General features: G+C 37.9%; 1 protein-coding gene and 1 non-coding gene across 4 annotated transcripts in view; both read right to left on the bottom strand.

The window, feature by feature from the left end:
• SLC44A5 (solute carrier family 44 member 5) overlaps positions 1–27,252 on the bottom strand; it is a 383,428-nt gene that overhangs the window by 305,398 nt on the left and 50,778 nt on the right. The window contains exon 2 of one of the 3 annotated variants that reach the window (XM_073788302.1): positions 18,047–18,125. The exons of the other annotated variants lie outside the window; for them this stretch is intronic. Coding sequence (XP_073644403.1) covers positions 18,047–18,059 — 13 coding nt within the window. The 5' untranslated portion in view covers positions 18,060–18,125. The remainder of the gene's footprint in view (positions 1–18,046; positions 18,126–27,252) is intronic. 3 annotated transcript variants of the gene reach the window in all.
• LOC117309762 (U6 spliceosomal RNA) lies at positions 13,425–13,528 on the bottom strand. The gene has a single exon (XR_004524061.1). It is a non-coding gene; the product is annotated as a U6 spliceosomal RNA (small nuclear RNA).

Raw genomic sequence — 27,252 nt, 5'->3', positions numbered from 1 at the left:
AGGGAATTTTACAGCAATACAATCCTACCTCAAGAAAGAAGAAAAATCTCAAATAAACAACCTAAACTTACACCTAAAGCATTTAGAGAAAAAAGAACAAAAAAACTCAAAGTTAGCAGAAGGGAAGAAATCATAAAGATCAGAGAAGAAATAAATAAAAACATGGGCTTCCCTGGTGGCGAAGTGGTTGAGAATCTGCCTGCTAATGCAGGGGACACGGGTTCGAGCCCTGGTCTGGGAGGATCCCACATGCCACGGAGCAACTAGGCCCCTGAGCCACAACTACTGAGCCTGCGCGCCTGGAGCCTGTGCTCCGCAACAAGAGAGGCCGTGACAGTGAGAGGCCCGCGCACCACGATGAAGAGTGGCCCCCGCTTGCCACAACTAGAGAAAGCCCTCACACAGCAACGAAGACACAACACAGCAAAAATAAATTAATTAATTAATAAACTCCTACCTCCAACATCTTTAAAAAAAAAGGGAAGAAAGAAAAAGAAATGAAGGAAACAATAGCAAAGATCAATAAAAGTAAAAGCTGGTTCTTTGAGAAGATAAACAAAATTGATAAACAATTAGCCAGACTCATCAAGAAAAAAAGGGAGAAGACTCAAATCAACAGAATTAGAAATGAAAAGGAGAAGTAACAACTGACACTACAGAAATACAAAGGATCATGAGATATTGCTACAAGCAACTATATGTCAATAAAATGGAAAACCTGGAGGAAATGGACAAATTCTTAGAATAGCAAACCTGAGACAGAACCAAAAAGAAATAGAAAATATAAACAAACCAATCACAAGCACTGAAATTGAAACTGTGATTTAAAATCTTCCAACAACAAAAGCCCAGGACCAGATGACTTCACAGGAGAATTCTCTCAAACATTTAGTGAAGAGCTAACACCTATCCTTCTCAAACTCTTCCAAAATACAGCAGAGGGAGGAACACTCCCAAACTCATTCTACCAGGCCACTGTTACCCTGATACCAAAACCAGACAAAGACGTCACAGAGAAAGAAAACTACAGGACAATATCACTGATGAACATAGATGCAAAAATTCTCAAAAAATACTACCAAACAGAATCCAACAGCACATTAAAAGGATCATACACTATGGTCAACTGGGGTTTGTCCCAGGATGCAAGACTTCTTCAATATACACAAATCACTCAACGTGACACACCATATTAACAAACTGAAGGAGAAAAAACATATGATCATCTCAATAGATGCAAAGAAAGCTTTTGACAAAATTCAACACCCATTTATGATAAAAACCCTCCAGAAAATAGGCACAGAGGGAACTTACCTCAACATAATAAAGGCCATGTATGACAAACCCACAACCAACATCATTCTCAATGGTGAAAAACTGAAACCATTTCCACTAAGATCAGGAACAAGACAAGGTTGCCCACTCTCACCACTATCATTCAACATGGAAGTTTTAGCCACAGCAATCAGAGAAGAAAAAGAAAAAAAAGGAATCCAAATTGGAAAAGAAGAAGTAAAGCTGTCACTGTTTGCAGATGACATGATACTATACATAGAGAATCCTAAAGATGCTACCAGAAAACTACTAGAGCTAATCAATGAAATTGGTAGAGTAGCAGGATACAAAATTAATGCACAGAAATCTCCTGCATTCCTATACACTAAAGATGAAAAACCTCAAAAAGAAATTAAGGAAACACTCCCATTTACCACTGCAACAAAAAAATAAAATACCTAGGAATAAACCTACCTAAAGAGACAAAAGACCTGTATGCAGAAAACCGTAAGACACTGATGAAAGAAATTAAAGATAATACAAACAGAAGCAGATATACACCATGTTTTTGGATTGGAAGAATCAACATTGTGAAAATGACTCTACTCCCCAAAGCAATCTAAGATTCAATGCAATCCCTATCAAACTACCAATGGCATTTTTCACAGAAGTAGAACAAAAAAATTTCACAATTTGTATGGAAACACAAATGATCCTGAATAGCTAAAGCAATCTTGAGAAAGAAAAACGGAGCTGGAGGAATCAGGATCCCTGACTTCAGATTATACTACAAGCTACAGTAATCAAGACAGTATGGTACTGACCCAAAAACAGAAATATAGATCAATGGAACAGGATAGAAAGCCCAGAGATAAACCCATGCACATATGGTCATCTTATCTTTGATAAAGGAGGCAGGAATATACAATGGAGAAAAGACAGCCTCTTCAATAAGTAGTGCTGGGAAACCTGGACAGCTACATGTAAAAGAATGAAATTAGAACACTCCCTAACACCATACACAAAAATAAACTCAAAATGGATTAAAGACCTAAATGTAAGGCCAGACACTATAAAACTCTTAGAGGAAAACATAGGCAGAACTCTATGACATAAATCACAGCAAGTTTCTTTTTGACCCACCTCCTAGAGAAATGGAAATAAAAACAAAAATAAACAAATGGGACTTAATGAAACTTAAAACTTTTGTGCAGCAAAGGAAATCATAAACAAGATGAAAAGATAACCCTCGGAGTGGGAGAAAATATTTGCAAATGAAGCAACTGACAAAGGATTCATCTCCAAAATTTACAAGCAGCTCATGCAGCTCAACATCAAAAAAACAAACAACCTAATCCAAAAATGGGCAGCAGACCTAAATAGACATTTCTCCAAAGAAAATATACAGATTGTCAAGAAACACATGAAAGGATGCGCAACATCATTAATCATTAGAGAAATGCAAATCAAAACTACAATGAGGTATCCCCTCACATGGGTCAGAATGGCCATCATCAAAAAATCTACAAACAACAAATGCTGGAGAGGGTGTGGAGAAAAGGGAACCCTCTTGCTCTATTGGTGGGAATGTAAATTGATACAGCCACTATGGAGAACAGTATGGAGGTTCCTTAAAAAACTAAAAATAAAACTACCATATGACCCAGCAATCCCACTACTGGGCATATACCCTGAGACACCTGAGACAACCATATTCAAAAAGAGTCATGTACCACAATGTTCACTGCAGCACTATTTACAATAGCCAGGACATGGAAGCAACCTAAGTGTCCATCAAGAGATGAATGGGTAAAGAAGATGTGGCACATATGTACAATGGAATATTACTCAGCCATAAAAAGAAATGAAATTGAGTTATTTGTAGTGAGGTGGATGGACCTAGAGTCTGTCATACAGAGTGAAGTAAGTCAGAAAGAGAAAAATAAATACCGTATGCTAACACATATATATGGAATCTAAAAAAAAAAAATGGTTCTGAAGAACTTAGGGGCAGGACAGGAATAAAGACGTAGACGTAGAGAATGGACTTGAGGACAGTGGGAGGGGGAAGTGTAAGCTGGGATGAAGTGAGAGAATAGCATTGACATATATATACTACCAAATGTAAAAGAGATAGCTAGTGGGAAGCAGCCGCATAGCACAGGGAGATCAGCTAGCATAGCACTGGGAGATCAGCTCCGTGCTTTGTGACCACCTAGAGGGGTTGGATAGAGACTCAAGAGGGAGGGGATATGGGGATATACGTATGCATATACCTGATTCACTTTGTTATACAGCAGAAAGTAACAAAATATTGTAAAGCAATTATACTCCAATAAAGATGTAAAAAAAATAAAAATGGCCTACATTGAGTGACTTGGGACCAAAATACACAAAAGTGACATAATACATTTTTAAAAGGGTTTCTAAACCTAAGAATGAAGTATTGGCTTTTGATACCACTAATTCTGGAAGAAAGCATATCAAGTTCTATTTGAGAATTCAAATTTCTCAATTTCTTTACCACCTATTGATTGGTAACATTTCCAAGGAACAATTTTATTTCTTTCATTTTAAATTGATTTCTCTTTTTAGCAAGATTGTGCTTTTTAAGAGCACTGAGGCAAAGAATTCATTTAATTCCACTTTTTTTTAAAATCAAGGCCCCCTCAATCAATGGATTACCCTTTCCATCCATTAGACACCTTTCCAGGCTGTTCACTGACCTTTTGTGTCCCATGTACTATCACTGTAATATCTCAGCACTTTTAGTCTTACATGAAATGCTTGTGTCATTTTCTGCTTTTGCTCTTTCTGTCATTTTTAAACTCTGAACTCCACTGTGTAATTTTGCAGCTTCTCCTTTGAACTTGACATGTATTATGTGGCTTTTGTGCCCTTAATTACTTTTTCCACTTTGGGGTTGATCCATGTTGGTCTTTCCTAAACCTAGTATATTGATTGCTGTACAGCAAGCCTTTCCTCTACAAGCACTGTCTGTCTTTAAAGTATCTTCTTTCCTTCCAATGCTGAGAACCACTGAATTTTTTTCTACTAGTCCTTTCCAGGAAACCTCAGCTTCTCCATAATTGTGACAACCGAGACCTATTCACTAGAATCATAATTATTTCTCTCTCAACATTAATTTTCCTTACTCCAGTTTGAAAAAGAAACTACAATGACAAAAGGTGGAAAAGAGATATGTGTCAAAAGCAAAAAAGACATTGGCAAGAGAATATTCAGGAAGCAACAAAAACATAATCATTTACAAAGATACGAGAGAGAGGAAGTAAGAATGGTTTCTTGAAGAATTATAAAATGGGCAATATTAAGTTAAAGAATGACATAAAAACTTGAATCTTGCAAGAGTAAATCACTTTAATGTCTAGTGTGCCAGATACAAAAATACCAGCCATTAAGAATGAAATCATTTGTCAAATACAGGCTACCATCTTCTCTTACGTAAACTTCTTCAACAGTGTCCCCACTGGTCTCACTGTCTCCAGTACTATCTCCCTCCACCCCAGTCTCCAGAATGCTGCCAGTCATTATCTTAAAACACATACTTAATCATTTCTCTGCTAGAAAACTTTTCAATGGCTCTCCCTTTCATCTAGAATAAACCTAAAAGTTTACAAAACTCCACGTCTAGACTGTGTTTACTTTTCTAGCCTCATTTCTAGCCACTTCTTCTTCCCAAGATCTGCATGTTCTAAACAGAACATTCTTTATCCTCTTTCTCCAGCCATTTGTATATGCTTTTTTTGCCCTTGCCCAGAATTCTCTTTCCTGCCCCAGCTCCTCTCAGTCCATTCAATGCTTATTCATCCTTCCTGTAGATGCCTTTCTTACCTGACTCATTAACTAAAAGTTAAGCACCCGTTTTCTGTATGTTACCACGGTTCACTGTATTTCTCCTATCATAGCACATAATATACTATGTTATACTATTTCGTTTACTTATGTGCATCCCATTCTAGTTGGCAAGCAATACAATGGCAATGACAACGTTTACCTTTTTTGCCCTGGTATTCCAGCAGCCAGCACAGAACCTGGCACCTGATGATGTCTGATAAAAACTTTATTGGATAGATGTTGTACAAATATTTAGCGGATGGTACTGTCTAGTAACCCAAGGCTTAATTTGAATTTCCAGTTTCAATCCTTGTTGAAAATCTTTCTAGAATAGTGGCAACCCGTAGCACGTACGTAAGCTCATTAGTAATTTACCTTTGGCGTGTGGGACAATTCCTGCCTCTATTATCCTTTCCCTATGACCACAGGGTGTAGAGTTGGCACAAGCTACCCGCGCTGTGCAAAATTCAGCAGCTGATGCTCATAGCACCCACCTAGTCCTCTTTGCCTGTTCAGAGGTAGTCACTCAGCTACAACAATCTCCCATGCCCACCCTCCACTGAAGAGTCAGGGTTGCCTACTAAACTGCATCTCCCACCATTTTTAGCCTGACAATAGGACACAACAAGCATCTTAGCACTTCTTCTACAGACTGTCATCCTCTATATATTGTGTAAAGAATCAGTCTACTTTTCTGCCTTATCTAGTAAAATAAGAAAAATTGAATTTCTTTGGGTTGACTTAGCAGCTTATAAGATCTCTGGATCATCATTCTAGTCATAGTGTTCTGAGAACTGTAGATTTTAGAGATGGAGAAAAGTGGGTTTAAACTTCACTAATCCCCTCCAGAAGTTTCTGAAATCAAAGACTATTTAATTCAATACATTCTTGATTTTTAATTTTTTTTCCCTTCTCTTCAAATTTTCTCCTGAAAGTACAAGAATTCTGTTAACTAAGGATTCAGTAAAGTGAAACAAATTGAATCAGATTTGAAACGTTTATGTATCCAAGTTTACCCATTAAAGTAATATTTCATTTTTTAAGAGAAAAATTCCTAAGAAAAGTTATATTGATGCCATAAATAGAGAGAACAGTACTCCCTTGATTTTTCAAGAAATGACTTTTTTTAAGTGTCAGGAAAGGGGATAAAAAATAAAGTTGAGCATCTGAGGGACAGGTCTAAATCAAAAATACTTTCCCTTGGTTTATTAACAGAAAAGATAAAAATTAAAAGTGATGTGCTTACTGCCCAAAGTAAGGGTATTATTGAGAAAGTATTTTCATTCCTCTTAGGGCTAAGAGTAGAGTAGGTATTCTGCTACCAAAAATAAAGTAAAAACTTTATGTCAGTAATATGAATTATATCCAAAATATTGGTAATTTATTGGAGAACATAATTTAAAATCAAATATGTTCTGAGTCATAGAATATGGGATAAATCAACCTGTCAAGGTTAAAATGGGCCATGATTTTTCAAAAAGGCCATCAATGGAAATAAACTGCAGAAAAGCCATTTTGGACCGCCCTACCCTAGTTCCCCAATGTATCTGTTCATTCGCTTTTTATTTTTGGCTATAAATTTGCTGACAGATGTCGTGTCTCATAACAGTCAATCAAACTTCCACGTTTTTTCTCTATACGCTCAGTAATTGCTCTCAGTCATACCTCCTGATTTTATTCCTACCACAATCTAAACTTTGGTACATTACCAGTGACCCTAACATTCTCCAGTATCTCCTCACTTTCATCAGTCACCAGAACCAGCAACTAACTCTTGAATGTTTTTCCCAGACCAGCACTGACAGAACCCACAGACCTATCCTATGATTCTTTCCAAATAGGGCTCTGCCAATGAAAGTAAGTCAGAAGTAAGTCATATACCTGAACCAGTGATGGAAAGGTGGGCACTTGAACAGATAAGTAACGGATATTAAATGTAGGAAGTCTAAGATGACCAGGGGCTAGAATATCTTACAAGTCTGGAACCTTAATAATCACAAAGGGCCTATTACATCTTTACCAAGATGTGTTCCACAAAATAGTAATATGTGAAGATGTCTCCCAGACTAACTTCCATGATCGATAAAAACTGTACTGTGTAGCTGCTTCGACTTTTATCTTAGAGATTCAGAAAGTGCATTAGTATATTAAAAGATAAAAAGTCTGGTCATAAAGAAACATGTTTAACCTGGTATTTGCCAAACCTTTCTTTTTCTTTTTTTTTTTTTTTTTTTTTTGCAGTACGCGGGCCTCTCCCGCTGTGGAGCACAGGCTCCAGATGCGCAGGCCCAGTGGCCACGGCTCACAGGGCCAGCCACTCCGCGGCACGTGGGATCTTCCCGGACCGGGGCACGAACCCGTGTCCCCTGCATCAGCAGGCGGACTCTCAACCACTGCGCCACCAGGGAAGCCCTGCCAAAACTTTCTGACCACTGAATACCTACCTATTAAGATCCTGGAGGAGGAAAGAAAGATATCAAGGAAGAGCCTTAAGGAAAAGCTGACCTGCTCAGCCATTTATGTTTGCTGCTGTTCTCAGTCTCCACTAGGGCTACCCTATAAGCCCAGGTATTGGTCATATGATGTTTTAGGCAGTGTTTCTTAAACTTCCATGTGCATACAAATCACTGGGGATATGGTAAAATGTAGGTTCTAATTCAGTAGGTCTGACGTGGGGCCTGAGAGTTGCATGTCTAACAAAGCTTCAGGTGATACTACTGCTGCTGGTGGTCTCTGTCACATTTTGAGTAGCAAGGCTCTACGGGAACATTGCAAAAGGAAGATCATCACAGCTCTAATTTCTTTATCCTACCCTTTCTAATAATGAATCCTCCTAAAATATTACTTTCCTTATGTCACTTTGCTGGTCAGAAACTTTCAGTGGTTCCCATTCCCAGCTACATTCGTAACTCAGCAACAGAGGTTTATTGAACTTTTACTGTGTGGCAAATAGATTAACAGAGCCCCTGACGTTATGCAATCAAGAACCGAGTGGGCGAGCAAGAAACAATGTGCAGAATGCTAGGAGCCAAAACAAGAAGGTAATAGGTATTTCTTCAGACCCCAGTTTCCTCATCTGTAAAACGAAGGTTAAGCTAGACCAGTGGTATTTAATCCCCTGTGTTCACTGTAGTCACTAATACCACCAGAGTCTCAGCCCAGACCAATTATGTGTACTCAGTACCTCCTGCATTAAGGCATGGGCTGGTCTTACAAGCTCCCCAGGTGATTCTAATGTGCAGTGGAGTTTGCCAACCACTAGACTAACCAGTGATTCCCAAATGCTGCCCAAACCATGAACACCAGCATCACCTGGAAACCTGTTAGAATGCAAATTCCCAGACCTCACCCCAGACCTACTGGATCAAAAAACTGGGGACAGGATCCAGAAATCTAGGTTTTAACCAGCTCTGCAGGTGGCTCTAATACATTTTGAAAACCACTGGATTAGAAAATAAGTAAATTTCCCTCTAGCTCTAAAATGCTATCAATACTGTGACCTCTGACAGCCTTTGCAAGGACTTCTGTTATCCAGATTTGCAGACTAAAATTATAAGCTCTGGAACTAGACTTCCTGGATTTAAATCCCAGCTCTTACAGTTAATTGCTGTGCACTCTTGATGACTTTGGTTGTCTGTGTTTCAGGTCCTCATCTATAAAATGAGAATAATAATAGCACCTACTCTCATAAAGTTGCTACGAAAATTAAATGATTTCGTATCTAGAACTCACTTAGCAGAGTGTCTAAAATGTGGTATTCATTACCCACCTATTGAGTATTTCCCTGGCCACTGTATCCCAAACTGCAGCTCACCCCTACCATTCCATTGTCTCCTCCCCTGGTTTATTTTTCTCCTTTGTAGTTATTACTCTCTAACATATTACATATTTCACGTATTGCTTTGTTTATTATCTGTCTTCTCCCACTAGGATGTAAGCTCTAAAAATCAATGATTTCTGTCTATTTTACTAAAAGCTATACCCCCAGTATCTAGAACAGGGTCTGGCACATTGGAAAGACTCAAAAAATATTGGTGGGAAGATGAATGAATAAATGTTAACTATCAATATTAATATTATTAGCAATTCAAATTTTTCCTTATTGAAACCTAACAGTTTATACTTCCTGTTTATTGTCCCAAATTGTGCTTTGCTCTTATTCCATGCTTTATCCAAATTCTCTCCCATACTTAAAAATGCCCTTCTAACGTCTGCCCATTTTAGGCCTTGTTCAAGTTCTACCTCTTCTTTCAATATCCCCTGATGACTCTAGCTCTCTAGTTCTTGAAATATCCACAGTGTTTACGGCCTATACGGTACAACTTAACACTTAATTTTCTTAATTTAATGTCAGTGGAGTAACTTCTAAGAAATTTACTTTTAAAAACCTGCATCATTTCTCTAGCAAGCGTTTCACAAAAATTAGGGAGGAAGGGGGTCCCAAAAAAAAACAATGGGAAAGCTTACCATTAGTTAGCCATGTTGTCCTCAAGTATCTAAAATAGTGCTTGACATTTTACAAAGCATTTTTATACACATCAGCCTAGTTTTGACTAGATGATCTCAAAGACTGTGTCTCCTTGCTCTTAAATTTTCAAATTACCTTCAAGGATAGAGAGAACATTTCTTGTGGTTAAAAATTAAAAATAAATCATGAAAGTCATGGGAATTCCCTGGCGGTCCAGTGGTTAGGACTCCGTGCTTTCAGTGCCGAAAGCGCGTGTTCAATCCCTAGTTAGGGAACTAAGACCCCACAAGGCATGTGGCTCTGCCAAAAAAAAAAATCATGAAAGTCATAATAGAAGCAGAAAATGACCCAAGAAGTATTGATAGCTGAGTTTGGGTATTGGCAAATAAGTGGCTCTCTCGTTCCCAGTGTTCCTGTCACCTGGAAAAGGCTCACCCTCATCCCCAGTGCAGCCCCCCAGGCAGGCATGACCAACTGATCAGAGCTGGCAGACAAGCGGACATCTATGTGCCATTCCAACCTAGTCGAACCACCTTGGTTCTAAAAGCAAAGGAAGCATGCTGAGAAATTTAAAGTGATTTATCCAGGCACATACATGGTAGCAGAACAAGACCAGAACCAGCTGCCTGACTTTGTGCAGGGCTCTCTCTCCACTCCCCTCCTAATTCATTTCTGAAATTCAGTATTTAAATTTCCATTCTAAAGCAATCAAAACACACGAAGCAAACGTTTGACAGAGGCTTTTCATATTAATGCTCATGAATATAACGTTGAAACGAAAACTGACAGCTTCAAGCCGGGTGACAGACAGGGCTGGCTAGTCTGTTATTTTTCAGTTGGGTTTATTTACCTACGCCTAGAATGCATCATGACTGGAAAGAGACAGAACTGATTATTTTAATTCCACTGTCCTAGAAAAAGAAAAGGGAAATAGTCTTCATTAACAGGAACTGGGCTCAACTCCAGTCCTGAAATAACTTACACTACTGAATCAACTTTTTAAAGGTGACCTTTCTCTCATTAATGGCAAAGCATTAGTTTAAATATAGTTTAATCATTAAATTTACATTATAGGAAAACACATATATTTAAAGAAATATGAAAAAGAGATAAGGGAGAGAGACATAAACATCTATTTTAACATAATGACCATTTCCTCACCATGGAAATTATGCCAGCATTTCAGAATTGTAATTTTTCCAGAGCCTCTCTCTAAAAGACAGTTTCCAAACATTACAATCACCTTTGTAACTCAGTTGGAATGAAACTCACTTGTTAAATTTTACCTAGCCAATTGATCATTCTGTCTTGATTAACTCTCATTTTTAGACATACTATAATTGAAGGCTGTTCGTTGGAGGTGGGGGCAGGTAATCATCATTAACACAATTAGAAATTGCCTCTGGCACTGTCTGCATTACTAAAGAAAACCAGGATGACGGCTGGCAGGTCTGTTACTTCATAGAGTTAATCCCATTTAGCTATGTTACTTGGTTACAAGGCACCAGCAGTTGGTGCTATAACCTGTCCTTTCACACGGAGAAGGTGAGCCTAACTCGTTTGAGGGTAGGATGAGGAAAGTAGCAAACACACAGAATCTCTTGTCTTTAGTAAGCCCTCTGCTACCATGCCAAAGTGGGGGGAGGGAGTAGCAGTGGTGCTAAAACAGCCAGAGGAAGTTCAGGATTTGCACGGCCCCTGATCCACAAAAAAAATGCAATCAGTTCAAGGGCTCTCCTAGGGTCTGGATATACACAGGAACAATCTCAATGGGCCTCCGAAGAAAAATCTAGCCACAAGTTGATGCTTGCTAAGAGAGCCCCAGAAGGCTGGAGTGATTCTTCCCTCAACCCCCTTTATCAGTCAAGACACTGGTGCTCCATGAATCAGGTCAAAAACGAGAATGAAACCAAGAGCTGAGGTCAGACCCCATCATTGTAGCCCGGCACAGACCCTTTAGGCAAAAAGGACAGCCAAGGCAAATCCTGACATCTAACAATGGACCAGTAGTTCCTTAAGAATGTTTGTGAAACACTGAGCACTCTGCTTCCAGCCTAGTCATTCAAAAAATTCAGAGATCACTTTTCCTGTACCACATTATTGAATCATTTTTCAATCAACCCACTTACTCATCTGGAAAAGGGGACAAGAATCCCATCTCAGACTTCCCTGGTGGCTCACTGGTTAAGAATCCACCTGCCAGTGCAGGGTACATGGGTTCGAGCCCTGGTCCGGGAAGATCCCACATGCCACTGAGCAACTAAGCCCATGCACCACAACTACCGAGCCTGAGTTCTAGAGCCCGCGAGCCAAACTACTGAGCCTGCGTGCCACAACTACTGAAGCCCGCACACCTAGAGACTGTGCTCCACAAGAGAAACCACCGCAATGAGAAGCCCACGCACCACAACGAAGAGTAGCCCCCACTCGCTGCAACTAGAGAAAGCCCGCGTGCAGCAACAAGACCCAATGCAGCCAAAATAATTAATTAATTAATTTTAAAAAAAGAATCTCATCTCATGTAGCAGAAACATTAGTTGGCATTCAAGACACCATTCACAATTATGGAAAATCCTTTAAAACACTACTATTTATAATAAAAACCCAAATTCCTTAAAAACTGACTGTATGCCAGCTAATCAAACATAGTAGGTAGAGAATACATTCAAGGGTTGGAAGGACTCGATTTGGAATCAGTTTTGTTACTTCCTAGATCTGTGACCATGAGCAAATTACTTATTGCCTTTAGGCTCAAGTTTTCTCTTTCATAAAATAATCACAATAAAATTTATTTTACAGTGTAGTTCTGAGGATTACATGAAAAATATAGGAAAAAGCACAAAAATGCCTGATCCATGATGCAAACTAAATAAATATTCATTTCCTTCCCCCCCTTTCCTTTTTTCTAGTAAAGAAAATATATGTGTTAAAATGTTTTGAATGTTGCATGTTGTTTAAATAATTAACATGCCAATGTCTTATCTATGCAACTCTAGTTTATTATTGCTAATTTGAAACAACTACTATTTACATATGTGATTATACATAAAATTTGAATGAATTATAACTGATACCATAATCTGGATCTCTTTTACCAGAAATATATTGCAGCTTTATTTCAATCCCACTATGGTAGAAAAGAGAGAAAACCAACACCTCTTCAGTTGAATAATAGCAATATTTTATGGCCTTTTTTCCATCAAGTCCTTTTCTTTTGTGTTAGATACCATGCATCTCTCAAAATAATTCTGCTTATCTGTCTTCCAAAGCTTGCTTATAGCCTTTAATACTGCAAGACAGTGTAAGAAGCAAATATGTACAGTCTGGCAAAAAAAGAGGGGAAGGAAGGCATGTTTGATGCAAATAAGAGAATATGCAGGAACAGTCTTACGGCCAAGAACAACAGCAGGCTTGTCCATCTGTCCATCATCAAACTGAGTTGTGCCCACTAGTTATCAACAGGAGGTGGCCATGTGGGCATCACACTAAAATAGAAATTCTGTCATCCGTAAGACAAGGTGAGAAAGTAAGAAAAGGATTAACTGTTTCAGAATCAATTTCTGGGTTAGCAGGATATATACAAAGAGTTGCTGCAGGTTTCTTACTCATAGACTATAAAGCATTTATTCATCCATTAAATATTTTCTGGGTGCTTTTTAGAAGCCAGGCAATGTGCAAGCCACTATGGATACAAAGAATAATTTCATTTTTTAGTAATTCTCTTAAGGGACAGAGAAGTAAACAAATAATTATAATACAGTAAGATGACAGCTAATGTATATACAATGTGCCATGAGAACCCAAAGAAAGAAATCATTAACTATGCAAAAATATGGCAACTTTACAAATTTGTAAGTCATCTTTGCACAGGGGCTATACTAATCTTCTTTGTAATATTTTAGTGTTGTTATATGTGCCACAGGAGTAGAATAGAAAATCCAAGACTGAACAGATGGGTCTTGATCAACGATGTTTATCTTACGACGTAAGAGAAGTATTATTGCCTTTACCTTCATTTCTTACAGTCTTTTTTTTTTTAAGTATATGTGTGTGTTTAATTTTTATATGATTTTTAATCTTATGAACTCTATCTAAACATATCAATTTCTATTTTCTATAATATCAGTATGTTTGAGAGTATAACCATTGGACAATACAGATACAGATGTAGGTATAGATACAGATATATAGATATAGAAATTGTTTCTTGGCTTCTGGAAATACTAGTTATGACATATTTCTTAAATTTTACAATGACACATTTTTCTTTCAGGCAATTGCCTAACAGAAAAGTGAATATAAGGCATAGCCTTTACTGGCATTTAGCAAAATTAAGATGTTAATACAAATAAATCTTCAGTGGCTTTAAGAATTACTATAGGGCTTCCCTGGTGGTGCAGTGGTTGGGAGTCTGCCTGCCGATGCAGGGGACACGGGTTCAAGCCCTGGTCTGGGGGGATCCCACATGCCGCGGAGCAACTGGGCCCGTGGGCCACAACTACTGAGCCTGCGCGTCTGGAGCCTGTGCCCCGCAACAAGAGAGGCCGCGACAGTGAGGGGCCCGCGCACTGCAATGAAGAGAGACCCCCACTTGCTGCAACTAGAGAAAGCCCTCGCACAGAAACGAAGACCCAACACAGCCAAAAATAAATTAATTAATTAATAAATTTTTAAAAAAAGAATTACTATAAAGACTCCCTTTCAATTGCAGAAATTAGTAACAAGTGACTTGCAGCACTCCCATTTAAGCTAAAGTCTAAAGTGTAGATAAACTGTCAGTTTGAAAATCCCATTTAAATGTTTACTGGCTTTGTTGCTCACGTGTGCACTTGGAAACAAAATTTACAAGTTTCAGATTAAGTTTATTATTCATCTCTGAGGCAATTTTTGGTGCTCAATCATTTCCCCACGTCTCATCTTGGTTATCTCTCTAGCACTGGTGTTCCTCTTTCTTGTCCCTGAAGCCATACATTACCCTGGAGCTACATGCATAAAAATACTGGTGTTCCCCTCTCTGACCCCTCCCACAGTCATGGGAGCCAATGGCACGTTCTGAAAAGTAGCACTAGCCATTATCTTGCCTCAGGCACTAGCACCAGGCCCAACCAGAGTCTAGGTCAGCCTTGAAGAAGGCACTCCAAAGAATAACAGCCATCACTCTCCCTGCCACTGTCCTGATGTCCTGCACTGGTGGCTGCCAAAACTGAAATGCCTTAACTAAGCCCTGACAAACTCAAGAGCTCCTGCTCACATTACTATTATATGCATCAGTTTGACAAGACATGAAAGTCCTAAACTTTATTTCTAATTGCTATTTCAGTCACATAATCAACCTTATCCACATGCCAAAATTTAGGTTATAACTTATATGTGATGAAAACCACAGTGACCATACATAGATATTTGCTTACTGTTTTTATTCTGTCCATCTGTCAATTCTATATAAGTAATTCCTGGTCACTGTTCTCAATGTGATTCTCTTATTATGACACCTAGCACAACTTCACAGGTAAGTTTATGTTTACTGAATATTTTCTATTGATAGTGGTAGCACTGGTGATGCTGCAGCTTCTGTGTTCTACTCTAACAAGTATACAAGTATTGTCCTACAGATGGGCAAGTTTTTGCCAAGATCTATATACTCTTTTCTATGATTTTTCTAATCATCATAGTTTTTCATCTATTGCACATGTAAAACTTGCCAAAAAAATTGATTAAAAAATGAAAAGTGGACTTCGCTGGTGGCGCAGTGGTTAAGAATCTGCCTGCCAATGCAGTGGATACCGCTTCGAGCCCTGGTCCGGGAAGATCCCACATGCCGCGGAGCAACTAAGCCTGTGCGCCACAACTACTGAGCCTGCACTCTAGAGCCCACGTGCCACCACTACTGAGCCCGCATGCCACAACTACTGAAGCCCATGTGCCTAAAGCCCATGCTCCTCAACAAGAGAAGCCACTGCATTGAGAAGCCCGTGCACCACAATGAAGAGTAGCCCCCGCTTGCCACAACTAGAGAAAGCCCACGCGCAGCAACGAAGACCCAATGCTGCCAAAAATAATAAATTAATAATTTTTTTTAAAAAAATGAAAAGTAAGTGTCCTTACAAAGTGAGTTGAGTAATGACTCATGCCCAAGGAGTTTAACTTAAAAATGGCAAAGAGGGGCTTCCCTGGTGGCGCAGTGGTTGGGAGTCCGCCTGCCGATGCACGGGACGCAGGTTCATGCCCCGGTCCGAGAAGATCCCACATGCCGCGGAGCGCATGGGCCCGTCAGCCATGGCCGCTGAGCCTGCGCATCCGGAGCCTGTGCTCCGCAGCGGGAGGGGCCGCATCAGTGAGAGACCCTCGTACCGCAAAAAAATAAAATAAACATGTCAAAGAGAAAGTCATTCATTAATTTAAGGTCAGAGGCCTGCAAGCTACCTGACCTTAAATGAAGGCCAAGAGAAGCATCCATTAGTAGAAGTTTAAAAAGTAGATATTACCTGTGAAAGAAATGTTTTTTTCCTAATGGTGAAAGTTGTGATATCTCTTCTAGGTTATCTAATAGCCAATATTCAGGAAAGGAGATAAATATCAAATGAGCAACAGGCAAAAGAGCTGGGTACCACTCAACCTACGAGTGCATCATGGTTCCACAACTCTAGAAGCATGCCACTTATGTGGTTTTGAGAAACTGTCTTCCCTTAAAGCATTGTTAGACATGGTAGCAATGCCCTGCTCTCTGTTCACATAAGCCAACCTAAACTACAATAGAGCTGAGGTATAATATGACCCCAGTAACTCTATTTCAAATATACTTAAACATTTGTAACATACTTCTGAATTTCAATTTGTGAATAAAATAAAAACCACTGTTTATTCATCATATCCATATTACTCCTCAGACATCGTGCCAATCTGATCCTTACCTTGGTCTATGAGGTGATTATTGTTATTCTCTTCTACAAAGGAGCACACAGGCCTAAACAACTGAAGTAATCTGCCCCAGGCATGAGAATGTTAATAATACTGTATATTTGCGTAAAAGAAAATGTCTTTTAAATCTGTCATTCCCCAGTTTTCATACGTGAGGAACAACTGCAATCCACACTCAGAGGGCAGAGGCTCTAGACACAGATTCCCCTGTAACACATTCATTGGAGCAGAGGTCCCTGTCAGTGATGATCAAAACACTGCGATGTGCTTGCAGCCTTCAGGAGCCTATGCAGATTTAGACACATTCTTGGGCCCTTTCTAAAGTCTTGTTAGACCTTTAGATCCTATTTTTAATAACCCTTATAATCTTTTTAAAATACTCAGCCAAAGATCAAAGCTGCTGCTCAGCTTTAAGCTACACACTCTGTATCTTCCATTTTCATTTGTACTTATGCAGCATTTACTGTTTTTTTCATAGCAAGGAATAGAGTTTCCTTCATGAAGGAATAAAATTTGCCCTTAAGGAAAATAGTATTCATTTTCAGTAAACATTTACTACACAAATGTTTTTACTACATAAAAGCCTTTACCTTTTGGAAAGTTAAAGGCTATTAACGCATGTATGGAATCTAGAAAAATGGTACAGATGAACCGGTTTGCAAGGCAGAAATAGAGACACAGATGTAGAGAACAAACGTATGGACACCAAGGGGGGAAAGCGGCGGGGATGGGGGGGGTGTGCTGAATTGGGAGATTGGGATTGACATGTATACAGTAATATGTATAAAATAGATAACTAATAAGAACCTGCTGTGTAAAAAAATAAAATTCAAAAGAATTAAAAATTAAAAAAAGAAAGTTAAAGGCTAACACTGAAGAAAGTAAAAAGGTGGATAAGACCTGATCTTTCCCTGCCAGGGGCTTAAAACCTAATTATGAAGACAGTAGGAATCAGGGTCAGAATTTAAAGTGGAGCCTCTAGGTCCCTCTCGAAGGAACAACTTCTGATACCATTTTGCTTCACTGAAGAGCAAGCTCTGGCTTCCCAATGAGAAAAATGAGAAAGGGTGCTGAAAATAATAATCCTTTAAGAAAAATGTGAAGGATTCTGATTCTAGCAATAACTTTTTATTTTATTTTATATATTTTTTAATTTTTTTTTTTTTTAGCGATAACTCTTAAGGTGGAGGGGGCAATGCAGGAGAAAGGGAGCAGTTTCAGAATTGACTTGAGTATGCATGGTGATGTGCTTTTACAAACCACATAGCCCCTGCTCACCACACCTTCCCCAGAATCACTGCTATAGGGAGCCCCCAGGCATAGAAGGGAGGATGCCATGCATCTCAGAGGTCTTGAGATAGGAAAAGACTGAGAAACACAGTGTCTAATATACTGCAGTTTTTCAGGTATGGCTCCTAGTGACACCATAGTATATATTCATTTTTCTATTTGTCCTTATTTAATATTGAACAAGTAATATTTTACACAAAAGTCTACATCAAGAAGGACTTAATTCGAGTAGATGATTACCTTCGTCACTCATTAAGGTAAGAGGCTGTCTCTTCAGAAGACCTGAACCACTGCAAAGTTGAGCTGCTTAGAAAGGAGTCTGTGATAAAAACAAGTATGAAGATAGTTATTTAAAGGAAATAATTTTAACTTATTAAAAACAAACCTATGCTTCCCTCTTGCGTCTCCCTCCCTCCCACCCTCCCTATCCCACCCCTCCAGGTGGTCACAAATGGGAACACATGTATATGTATAACTGATTCACTTTGTTATAAAGCAGAAACTAACACACCATTGTAAAGCAATTATACTCTAATAAAGATGTAAAAAAAAAAAACCTTTGGGGAATACTCCCACAATCTACTATGATTTACGCTCCCTAGAAACCCAGAGAATTAGCTTAATTCTCTTCTAACATATAATACTGCAGGTATCTACTCTCTTTTGAGACAACTTCCTGTTCTTCTTTACTACTAAAATAAAATTCTCAGTGCCACAGTCTCCTAAATCTATCTCTGTCTTTATTTTATTATCTACTCTCACACTTCACATCCACCTGTAAAATGCATCCCTACACAGTTGATATCTCTGTATTATCCTCCACCCATATGGACCCTTTTTCAGCACTCACATTCATGTTTTTATATTTAGCTGCCACACTGATCAACAAACTGATTGTGGTAAATGGTATATTTCTTTCAGGTTTGGCTTTTTTTTGGTTCTAATTTTAAGGAGAGGAGTTGTATATGTATGTGATGATGATAATATAACATATAACTTGTAAAAATTTGTTACAGAAAAGCATCTTGTAAATGAAAGGGAAAAACTACTTAATTTTACCACGTAGAAATTACTACTAAGATTTGGTTATTTTTCCTATTGGTCCTTTTTCTATGTATGATTTTTAACTTTTTATTTTGAAATAATTTTAGACTTAGAGAAGCTGCAAAACTAGTACTGAGAGTTCCTGTATACTCTTCACCCAGTTTCTCCTACTGATAACATCTTCTATTACCATAGTATACTTATCAAAATCCTCTATGTAAATTTTGACAAGGGGAAATCACACTTTTTGTTCACTGTTTCTTACATTTAATTTATAAGAAGCATAGGCAGTTCTATTTAAAATTTTTCAAAACCAACATTTTAATGTCCAGGCAATATCATACTACATCAATGCATATTTTTAATTTCTTTTTTTTTTTTTTCTTTTTCTGTACGCGGGCCTCTCTCACTGTTGGGGCCCCTCCCGTTGCAGAGCACAGGCTCTGGACGCGCAGGCCCAGCGGCCATGGCCCACGGGCCCAGCCGCTCCGCGGCACATGGGATCCTCCCAGACCGGGGCACGAACCCGTGTCCCCTGCATCTGCAGGCGGACTCTCAACCACTGTGCCACCAGGGAAGCCCCCCCAATACATACTTTGTTTAACTATTTCCACACTGTTGGATAACTAGATTGCTTGCAATTTTTTTCTATTATTAAAAATTCTCATCAACCCAAGTTATACTTTTTAAAAATATCTACTAATTTTACAGGTCAAAAATGGTCTTTCATTATAAATTACTTTTTAAATTATTATGAAGGTGGACATTTTAAATGCTTACTAGTCATTTTTGTTTCATCTTTTGTAAATTATTTATCAGGTTGTTTGCCCATGTACTTGTGGGTGTCTGAATGTATTATTTACAGATTTGTGTAAAGCTTGTATATGAATATTAAGCTTTTGACTCAAAGACTGTAAATATTTTTCATTGTTTGATGATTGTGTTTTATTTGTTTTATTTTCATTTTGATAATCCAAAACACTTTTGCCAATTGAAAACAAAATATTAGTAATTTGTAATTAAAAGGCATTTTTATTCTCAAACTGAGATCTGCCAGCCACTAAGCGTCTGAAGATGTACCTGTTGAGAATTATGGGAATTTCTTTCCTTAAAAAAAAGAGTCCATATATTATTTAAATTTGACAAAAGCTGCAAAAGGTACAAAGGTCAAATAGGAGGAATCCCAAGTTATTTTTAAAAATGCCACATTATACAAAATAAGAACAGCTTATGAAAGGATCAGTTTGTATTGTATGTTCTCTAGTGTTAATTATTTTATACTATTTTAGTGTCTTATCAATATTCATAACTATAACTAAACACTAATTTTTTATTATTACAAACTGAAAATCAGAAAGCTATGTTACAGTTCAACAATACCAAATTGTTGAGAGTCCCCCAAACAATCCAAGCTTTCTTACATCTCCTGCCTCTGCCCTTACTGCTCCCTTTGCCAGGAATCTCTACTGCTCCATCCCTCCACCCCTACCAAATGGAAAACTCCTGGGCCTCACTGTCATTCCCCTCAACCACACCAAACCCTCCTCTCCGATACCATCTTAATTATTGTTTACTTTTACTATCTCATATTAAATTTCTTTTTATAGCTGTCCCCCACTCCCCAACTGTCAATAACCTGAAAACAAGGGATTTAGTCATCACTGTAACCCCAGTGTGTAGCAAAGTTTTTGACATATAATAGGAGCCCTTTTAATATTTATAAAATGAACTGAATTATCCACATAAGGTAACAATCTTCAGAGAGAGTTATAAGAAACTCGACCTTGTTTTCTGAATTATACTGATAAATAATACTGCAAGTTCATCTACCAACTCTGCTATCAGTTCTGCCTCATGGGGCCCACACTTTCAGTTTGGCACTGTCAAATGTTTTCTATTCAGTGACAGTGACTCAAGCAGAAAAGAACACCTTTCCTCAGGTAGATGATTAAAAATGACTCACTTTTTTCTTTAACTTTTTATGTTGAAATAATTTGAAACTTACAGAAGAGTTTGAAGAATAGAACAAAGAACCGTTGTATACCCTTCAACCAAATTCACCAACTGTTACCACTTGCCCATATTTCTTTCTACCCACACACACAAACACATACACACACCACAAAATATTCTTCCTGAACCATTTGAGAGTTATTTGCAGAATCATACCTTTCCATCCCTAAGTACAAGGATATTCTTCATTTCCTAAGAACAAGGTTATTCTCTTATGTAACCACAGCACATTTATCAAATCCAGGAATATAACATTTATATAACACCTTTACCTAATTTATGGTCTTTATTTCTTTTTCTCCAATTGTCTCAATAATGTCCTTTACAGAATTTTTTTCCTCTGATACAGATCAAAGATCACAAATCACATGTTTTTGGCATGTCTTGTCAGTCTCCTTTACTGGAAACAGTTCACACTTTTTTCATGACATTGAAATTTTTCAAAAGTACCAAGGTAGTTATTTTGAAGAATGTCTTTTTGGGTCTGTCTGATGTTTCCACATGATTAGATTCGACTTACGCATTTTTGGCAGGAATACTACAGAAACGATTTTGTGACTTTCTCAGTGTATCATGTTAGGAATCAAATCTTAGTTTATCCCATCACTGGTGATGTTAACTTTGATCACTCAATAAAGTAGTGGCAGTCAAGTTTCCCCACTGTAAAGTTACCATTTCTCGCTTTGTAATTAATAAATAATCTCTAAGGAGATACTCTGATAACACATAAATATCCCATTCCTCCTCAAACTTTTGGCATCCATTGATTATTCTTCTGAATCCACTGTTTTCATAGTGGTTGCAAAATGGTGATTTTCTACTTCCATTAGTCCTTCTACATTTGCTTATGTAACCATTCTTTTCCTTAAATATCTTCTCCTTGATTTGTGTTTTTATGCCTTATAAGTAAGTCCAAATTCAAGACTTTTTCAAAAGTTATTTTTAGATCTATCTTTAAAAGTTATCACATTTTTCTTTAACTTTACATTTTCAGTGTTACATGTTAAGAAACCCAGAGCTGACATTTCATATTGCACCACTTAACCATTTTTGTACTCCATAAAATTTGTTTAAAACTTCAAAGTCTTGCTTCAAACTGCTAATTGTAATCCAGGACTAGCTCTGTCTCATTACAGTGCTACCTAATCAGTCATGGAAAATGTCTAACACTTGTCTGAGAATCTTGTTAACACATCTCTGGTTTGTACAGGCTAATTCTCATTTTTATCATGTTTCATTGCACAGTGAAGAATAAGAAAGATTTAGTCTAATCCTGTAATTTAGGTACCAGTAACATTCTATTCTACTAGTTTAATTTTGTGTTCAGAAAGAATCAAACTGAAATCCTCAGAGAAAGGATTGATCTAATAACTTCAGTGAAAAAAATACTTTGGATGTTAACTTTCTAAAGTTTAAGGATTTTTTTAAACATATGTGTTTACAATTAATCAACCACTATATTAAACAATAATTTAGGCAATTTTGCTACTAAATATTACTCAAATTCTTTATTTCTGAAGTCCTATCTCTAGTCAGTAGATTAAGGGCTATGGGTTCCAAAATATGCTGTTTTTCTGAGTCAAGCAGTCAAGTCTAGAAGTGCCACTCTGTCTGAAAGGACCCACAAGGACCCACAGACACTGCTTATGTCCATGAAGACTGCTTACCAATGAAATCATCAAGAAAGAGCCAACATCAATTGTGTACGGTGAAATATCATTTGAAACTTGGAAACTGTGGCATGGAGGATCATAGATTTAGGACCTCGGGGGTCATTATCCAGGAGGCAAGGGAACATGATGTGATTTGGCCACAATCTACTCACATCAAGTAGATAAGGATGAAGTGTTAATTAAAAATGTGAAAAGGAGACTGATGATCTGAAGAGCATAAGTCTATTAGTGTTTCTTTAACAACAGTTTTGGGTTTGTCATCCCTGCCTAGTTCCTCATCTTTTGCGTCCTTCCTCTCCCAAAAGCTATGGCTCTAATCTCAGCCCCAGCCTGGTTTCTAGATGCAATCCTCATTTTAGAAAGGTGATATTTAAGAAAATTTAGCCAGTTTCTCTGGAGCTGACATCAAATTAACCATGCTCTTTTTTCCATAACTCTGAATTTATATGCAGAGGTTTTGCTCTGACTCCTTGACCAAATTCCCATCTTGAACCAATGACTGACTTGCTCTGTTGACCACCTGCCTAGATTTTCAAATGTTAGCATAACTGAAGATTCCCCACCATCTTGCTCTTCCTTTTTGTTAGTATACCTCTGTAACTACATGTTGAATTACTGCATCTCACATCCAACACCTGTGATCTTTCTCATTTATTTATTTATTCAACAAACACTTATGGAGTACCTCTTCCATGTCAAGTATTGTGCTAAGCACAGGTGCAGATAGTAATGATGAAAAGGGTAGACTTTAATTCCTGACCTTAAGGAACTTACATTCTTGTGAGGGTGACAGACAGTAGAAACAACCATGTACTTACAAGGTGGGAAAAGTATTAGGAAGGAAATAGGAAATAATGTAGTCAGGGAAAAACCTCTCAGGGAAGGTAACATTAAGGATGAAGATTTGAAGGATAAAATGAACTAGCCACGTGAAGTAATGGAAAGAGCATTTCAGGCCAGAAAACAGCAGGTGTACATACTCTTAAAAAGGCTTGGGAAGTTGGAGGAGCTAAATGGAGGCAAGTGTGGCTGGAACATATTGAGGGATGAGGAAAGATGCTTAAATGAGAAAGGAGAGGCAGAGCATGCAAACCCTTATGGGGCAAAGGAAGTCATCTGGATTATAACATGATTGTAATGAGAAGCCACTGAAGGCTTTTAAATAGGGAAACCACATGATTTTCATTTTTAAAAGATTACACTAGTGAGTTGAAAACAGGTGTTAAAACAAAAACATGGGGTACATGTGTCCTTTTGAATTACAGTTTTTTCAGGGTATATGCCCAGGTGTGGGATTGCTGGGTCATATGGTAGTTCTATTTTTAGTTTTCTAAGGAACCTCCATACTGTTCTCCACAGTGGCTGTATCAGTTTACATTCCCACCAACAGTGCAAGAGGGTTCCCTTTTCTCCACACCCTCTCCAGCATTTGTTGTTTGTAGATTTTTTGATGATGGCCATTCTGACCAGTGTGAGATGATACCTCATTGTAGCTTTGATTTGCATTTCTCTAATAATTAGTGACGTTGAGCATCTTTTCATGTGCCTGTTGGCCATCTGTATGTCTTCTTTGGAGAGATGTCTATTTAGGTCTTAGGCCCATTTTTCAGTTGGGTTGTTTTGTTTTGTTTTTTTTTGATATTTATCTCCATGAGCTGTTTGTATATTTTGGAGATTGATCCTTTGTCAGTTGCTTCGTTTGCAAATATTTTCTCCCATACTGAGGGTTGTCTTTTTGTTTTGTTTATGGTTTCCTTTGGTATGCAAAAGCTTTTAAGTTTAATTACATACCATTTGTTTATTTTTGTTTTTATTTCCATTTCTCTAGGAGGTGGGTCAAAAAAGATCTTGCTGTGGTTTATGTCAAAGAGTGTTTTTCCTATGTTTTCCTCTAAGAGCTTTATAGTGCCAGGACATGGAAACAAACTAAATGTCCAACAACAGATGAGTGGATAAAGAAGATGTGGTACATATATACAATGGAATATTACTCAGCCATAAAAAAGAACAAAATTGGGTAATTTGTAGAGATATGGATGGACCTAGAGTCTGTCATACAGACTGAAATAAGTCACAAAGAGAAAAACAAATATCCCATATTAATGTATATATGTGGAATCTAGAAAAATGGTACAGATGAACCTATTTCCAGGGCAGGAATAGAGACACAGACATAGAGAACGGACATGGGGACACAGAGGGGGAAGGGGAGGGTGGGATGAATTGGGAGATTAGGATTGACATATACACACCACCATGTGTAAAATAGATAGCTAGTGGGAACCTGCTATAAAGCACAGGAAGCTCAGCTCGGTGCTCTGTAATGACCTAGATAGGTAGGATGAGGGGTGGGGGGAGGTCCAAGAGGGAGGAGATAATGTATACATATAGCTGATTCACTTCACTGTACAGCAGAAACTAACACAACACTATAAAGCAATTATACTCCAATAAAAAAATAAACAAAAATTTTAAAAATCAGAAACAAAACAAAAACAAAAACATGTCCACAGCAGCATTATTCATAATAGCCAAAAAGTGGAAACAACCCAAATGTCTATCAACTGATGAATGGATAAACAAAATGTGATATATCAATATAATAAAATATTATTCAGCCATAGAAAGGAATTAAGTACTGATACATGTTCCATCATGGATGAACCTTGAAAACATTATTTCTCATGAAAGAAGTCAGACACAAAAGGCCACAAATGTATGATTGCATTTACATGAAATGTCCAGAACAGGCAAATTCATGAAGGCAGAAAGTAGATTAGTGGTTTCCAGGGGAAGAAGAATGGAAAGTGCTTAACAGATGAGGGGTTCTTTTTGAAAATGTCCTAGAATTAGACAGTAGTGATGGTTGCAAAACATTGTGAATGTACTAAAAGCTACTCAATTGTACACTTTTTAAATGATTAAAATGACTAATTTTATGTTACATGAATTTTACCTCAGTAAAGCAAAATACCACTCTTTGGACAGTGATTGGTTTGTAGGGGAGGAGGGCTAGCAGCTGCAGGAGGTGGTCCATAACTGGGCTAGAGAGGTGACTGCAGAGCTGGAGAAATGAGGAAAGATCCACTATGTAATTTGGAGGTAAAATTTACTGGATTTTCTGATGTCAGGAACTGAGAGTGGAGGGAGTGAAGCAGGGAAGGAAGGAAGGATAGAAGTAGGGAGAGAGAGAAGGAAGGAAGGAGGCGGGGAGAGAAGAAGGGATCTGGTACCCAGAGGCTTCAGACCTGGAGGAGGAATGTGTTTCAAGAAATGAAGAGTTCAACTTTGCACACAGTAACCTTGAGATGCCCCCAATCCAGTTTGAACTATCCTATGTTAAGATTCCACTTTCCAGTATATTTCTTTAAGTTTTCTAAACTTCAGTTTTCTCATCTATAAAATAGGAATATTAACAGCGTTTATCAGAGATGGTTGCTGTGCGAATTAAGTTAGGTAACTGATGTAAATTTCTTAGCACAATTTCTAACACATAATAAATCTTGAGTCACTGTTAGAGATGATTATTGTCATAATCTCTAACCCGATTATTATTTTTATTCCATAAACTGCCTCTCTGTTCCTTCTTCTAGCATCTGCAGATGCTTGGCCCAAACTAGAGGGCTTGTTTTGAAAAAAGTCTCAGACTCTCCCAATCTATTCTCTCTTACTGCAGCTGAGTCCACAACTGGCCATGATCTTAAACAATATTGACAGAGGAACCTGACTCGGTAAAAATAGTATTCAGATCCCTTAGCCAGGCAGATATATTCCTATGTGGAGAAGGCACATGGGGCTCCAGTAACTGCATGACACTCTCCTTATTAAGAGCATTCAACTCACTTTCTTCTAATTTTATACTTCCTTGGCATTCTCCTGTCCTTTATTTCCCAAGCGTTCTTCTCCTCAGGGAAGAAAATGTTCTGACAAGCTGACATGAATATTTGGTCTACTTGGCAGTTAACTTCCTCATAGAGACTTGTAAATTGATGCTCTGATTTATAACCAGACTCTTATGAGTTTGGTTAGAAGGGACCAATTTGCCTGGGCCCATTAACCTCTGGTTGACCACATAATAGTCCAGTTACTGAACAAGAGAGTTGTGTGTCAGACTCTGGACAATGACAACCGTTAAGGAACGACACACACACTCTAACACTAAGCTGAAACAGCCATTCAGACTTAACAATACAATATTTTACAGAGTCGTTGTGAATATTAAATGAGTTAATATACATTAAAGTGCCTAGCATATATTAGATTCTCAATAAACATTAGTTTATTTTTCAACTCTTTAAGCCATATGCAACTCAACAGGGGAAAAGACTCAAGTCTGAAAAATTTCCAGATGAGCTGAAATGATCCTAAATTTTTTCCCCCACTCCATCCTAATCTATCCCTAACCCACCCTCTTCTAAAGAGTATCCTTTTTAATGGTTTCTCATTTGTGCAATGACGTTTTACCATTGTCTTTGTAGTTTATCATTCAGTAATGCTTAGAAGATGAATGCAAATCAAAATGATATCTAAAAATAACCTTATATATTCTGAGGAATAATTTAAAAGCTCTGATCTTGGGCAAGTCACAACCTTTCTCCATGTCTGTGTCTCATTAGTCAGTAACTATGCCTTACCAGCCCATCCTATAATATCTCATGGTGTTCCTTCCATCTCTAAAATCTACTAACTATATTCACCACTGAATCCTAGCACTCA

This window comes from Tursiops truncatus, chromosome 1 (assembly GCF_011762595.2).
Source record: "Tursiops truncatus isolate mTurTru1 chromosome 1, mTurTru1.mat.Y, whole genome shotgun sequence".
Classification (NCBI taxonomy): Eukaryota; Metazoa; Chordata; class Mammalia; order Artiodactyla; family Delphinidae; genus Tursiops; species Tursiops truncatus.
This window is presented reverse-complemented; position numbering and strand designations above follow the sequence as displayed.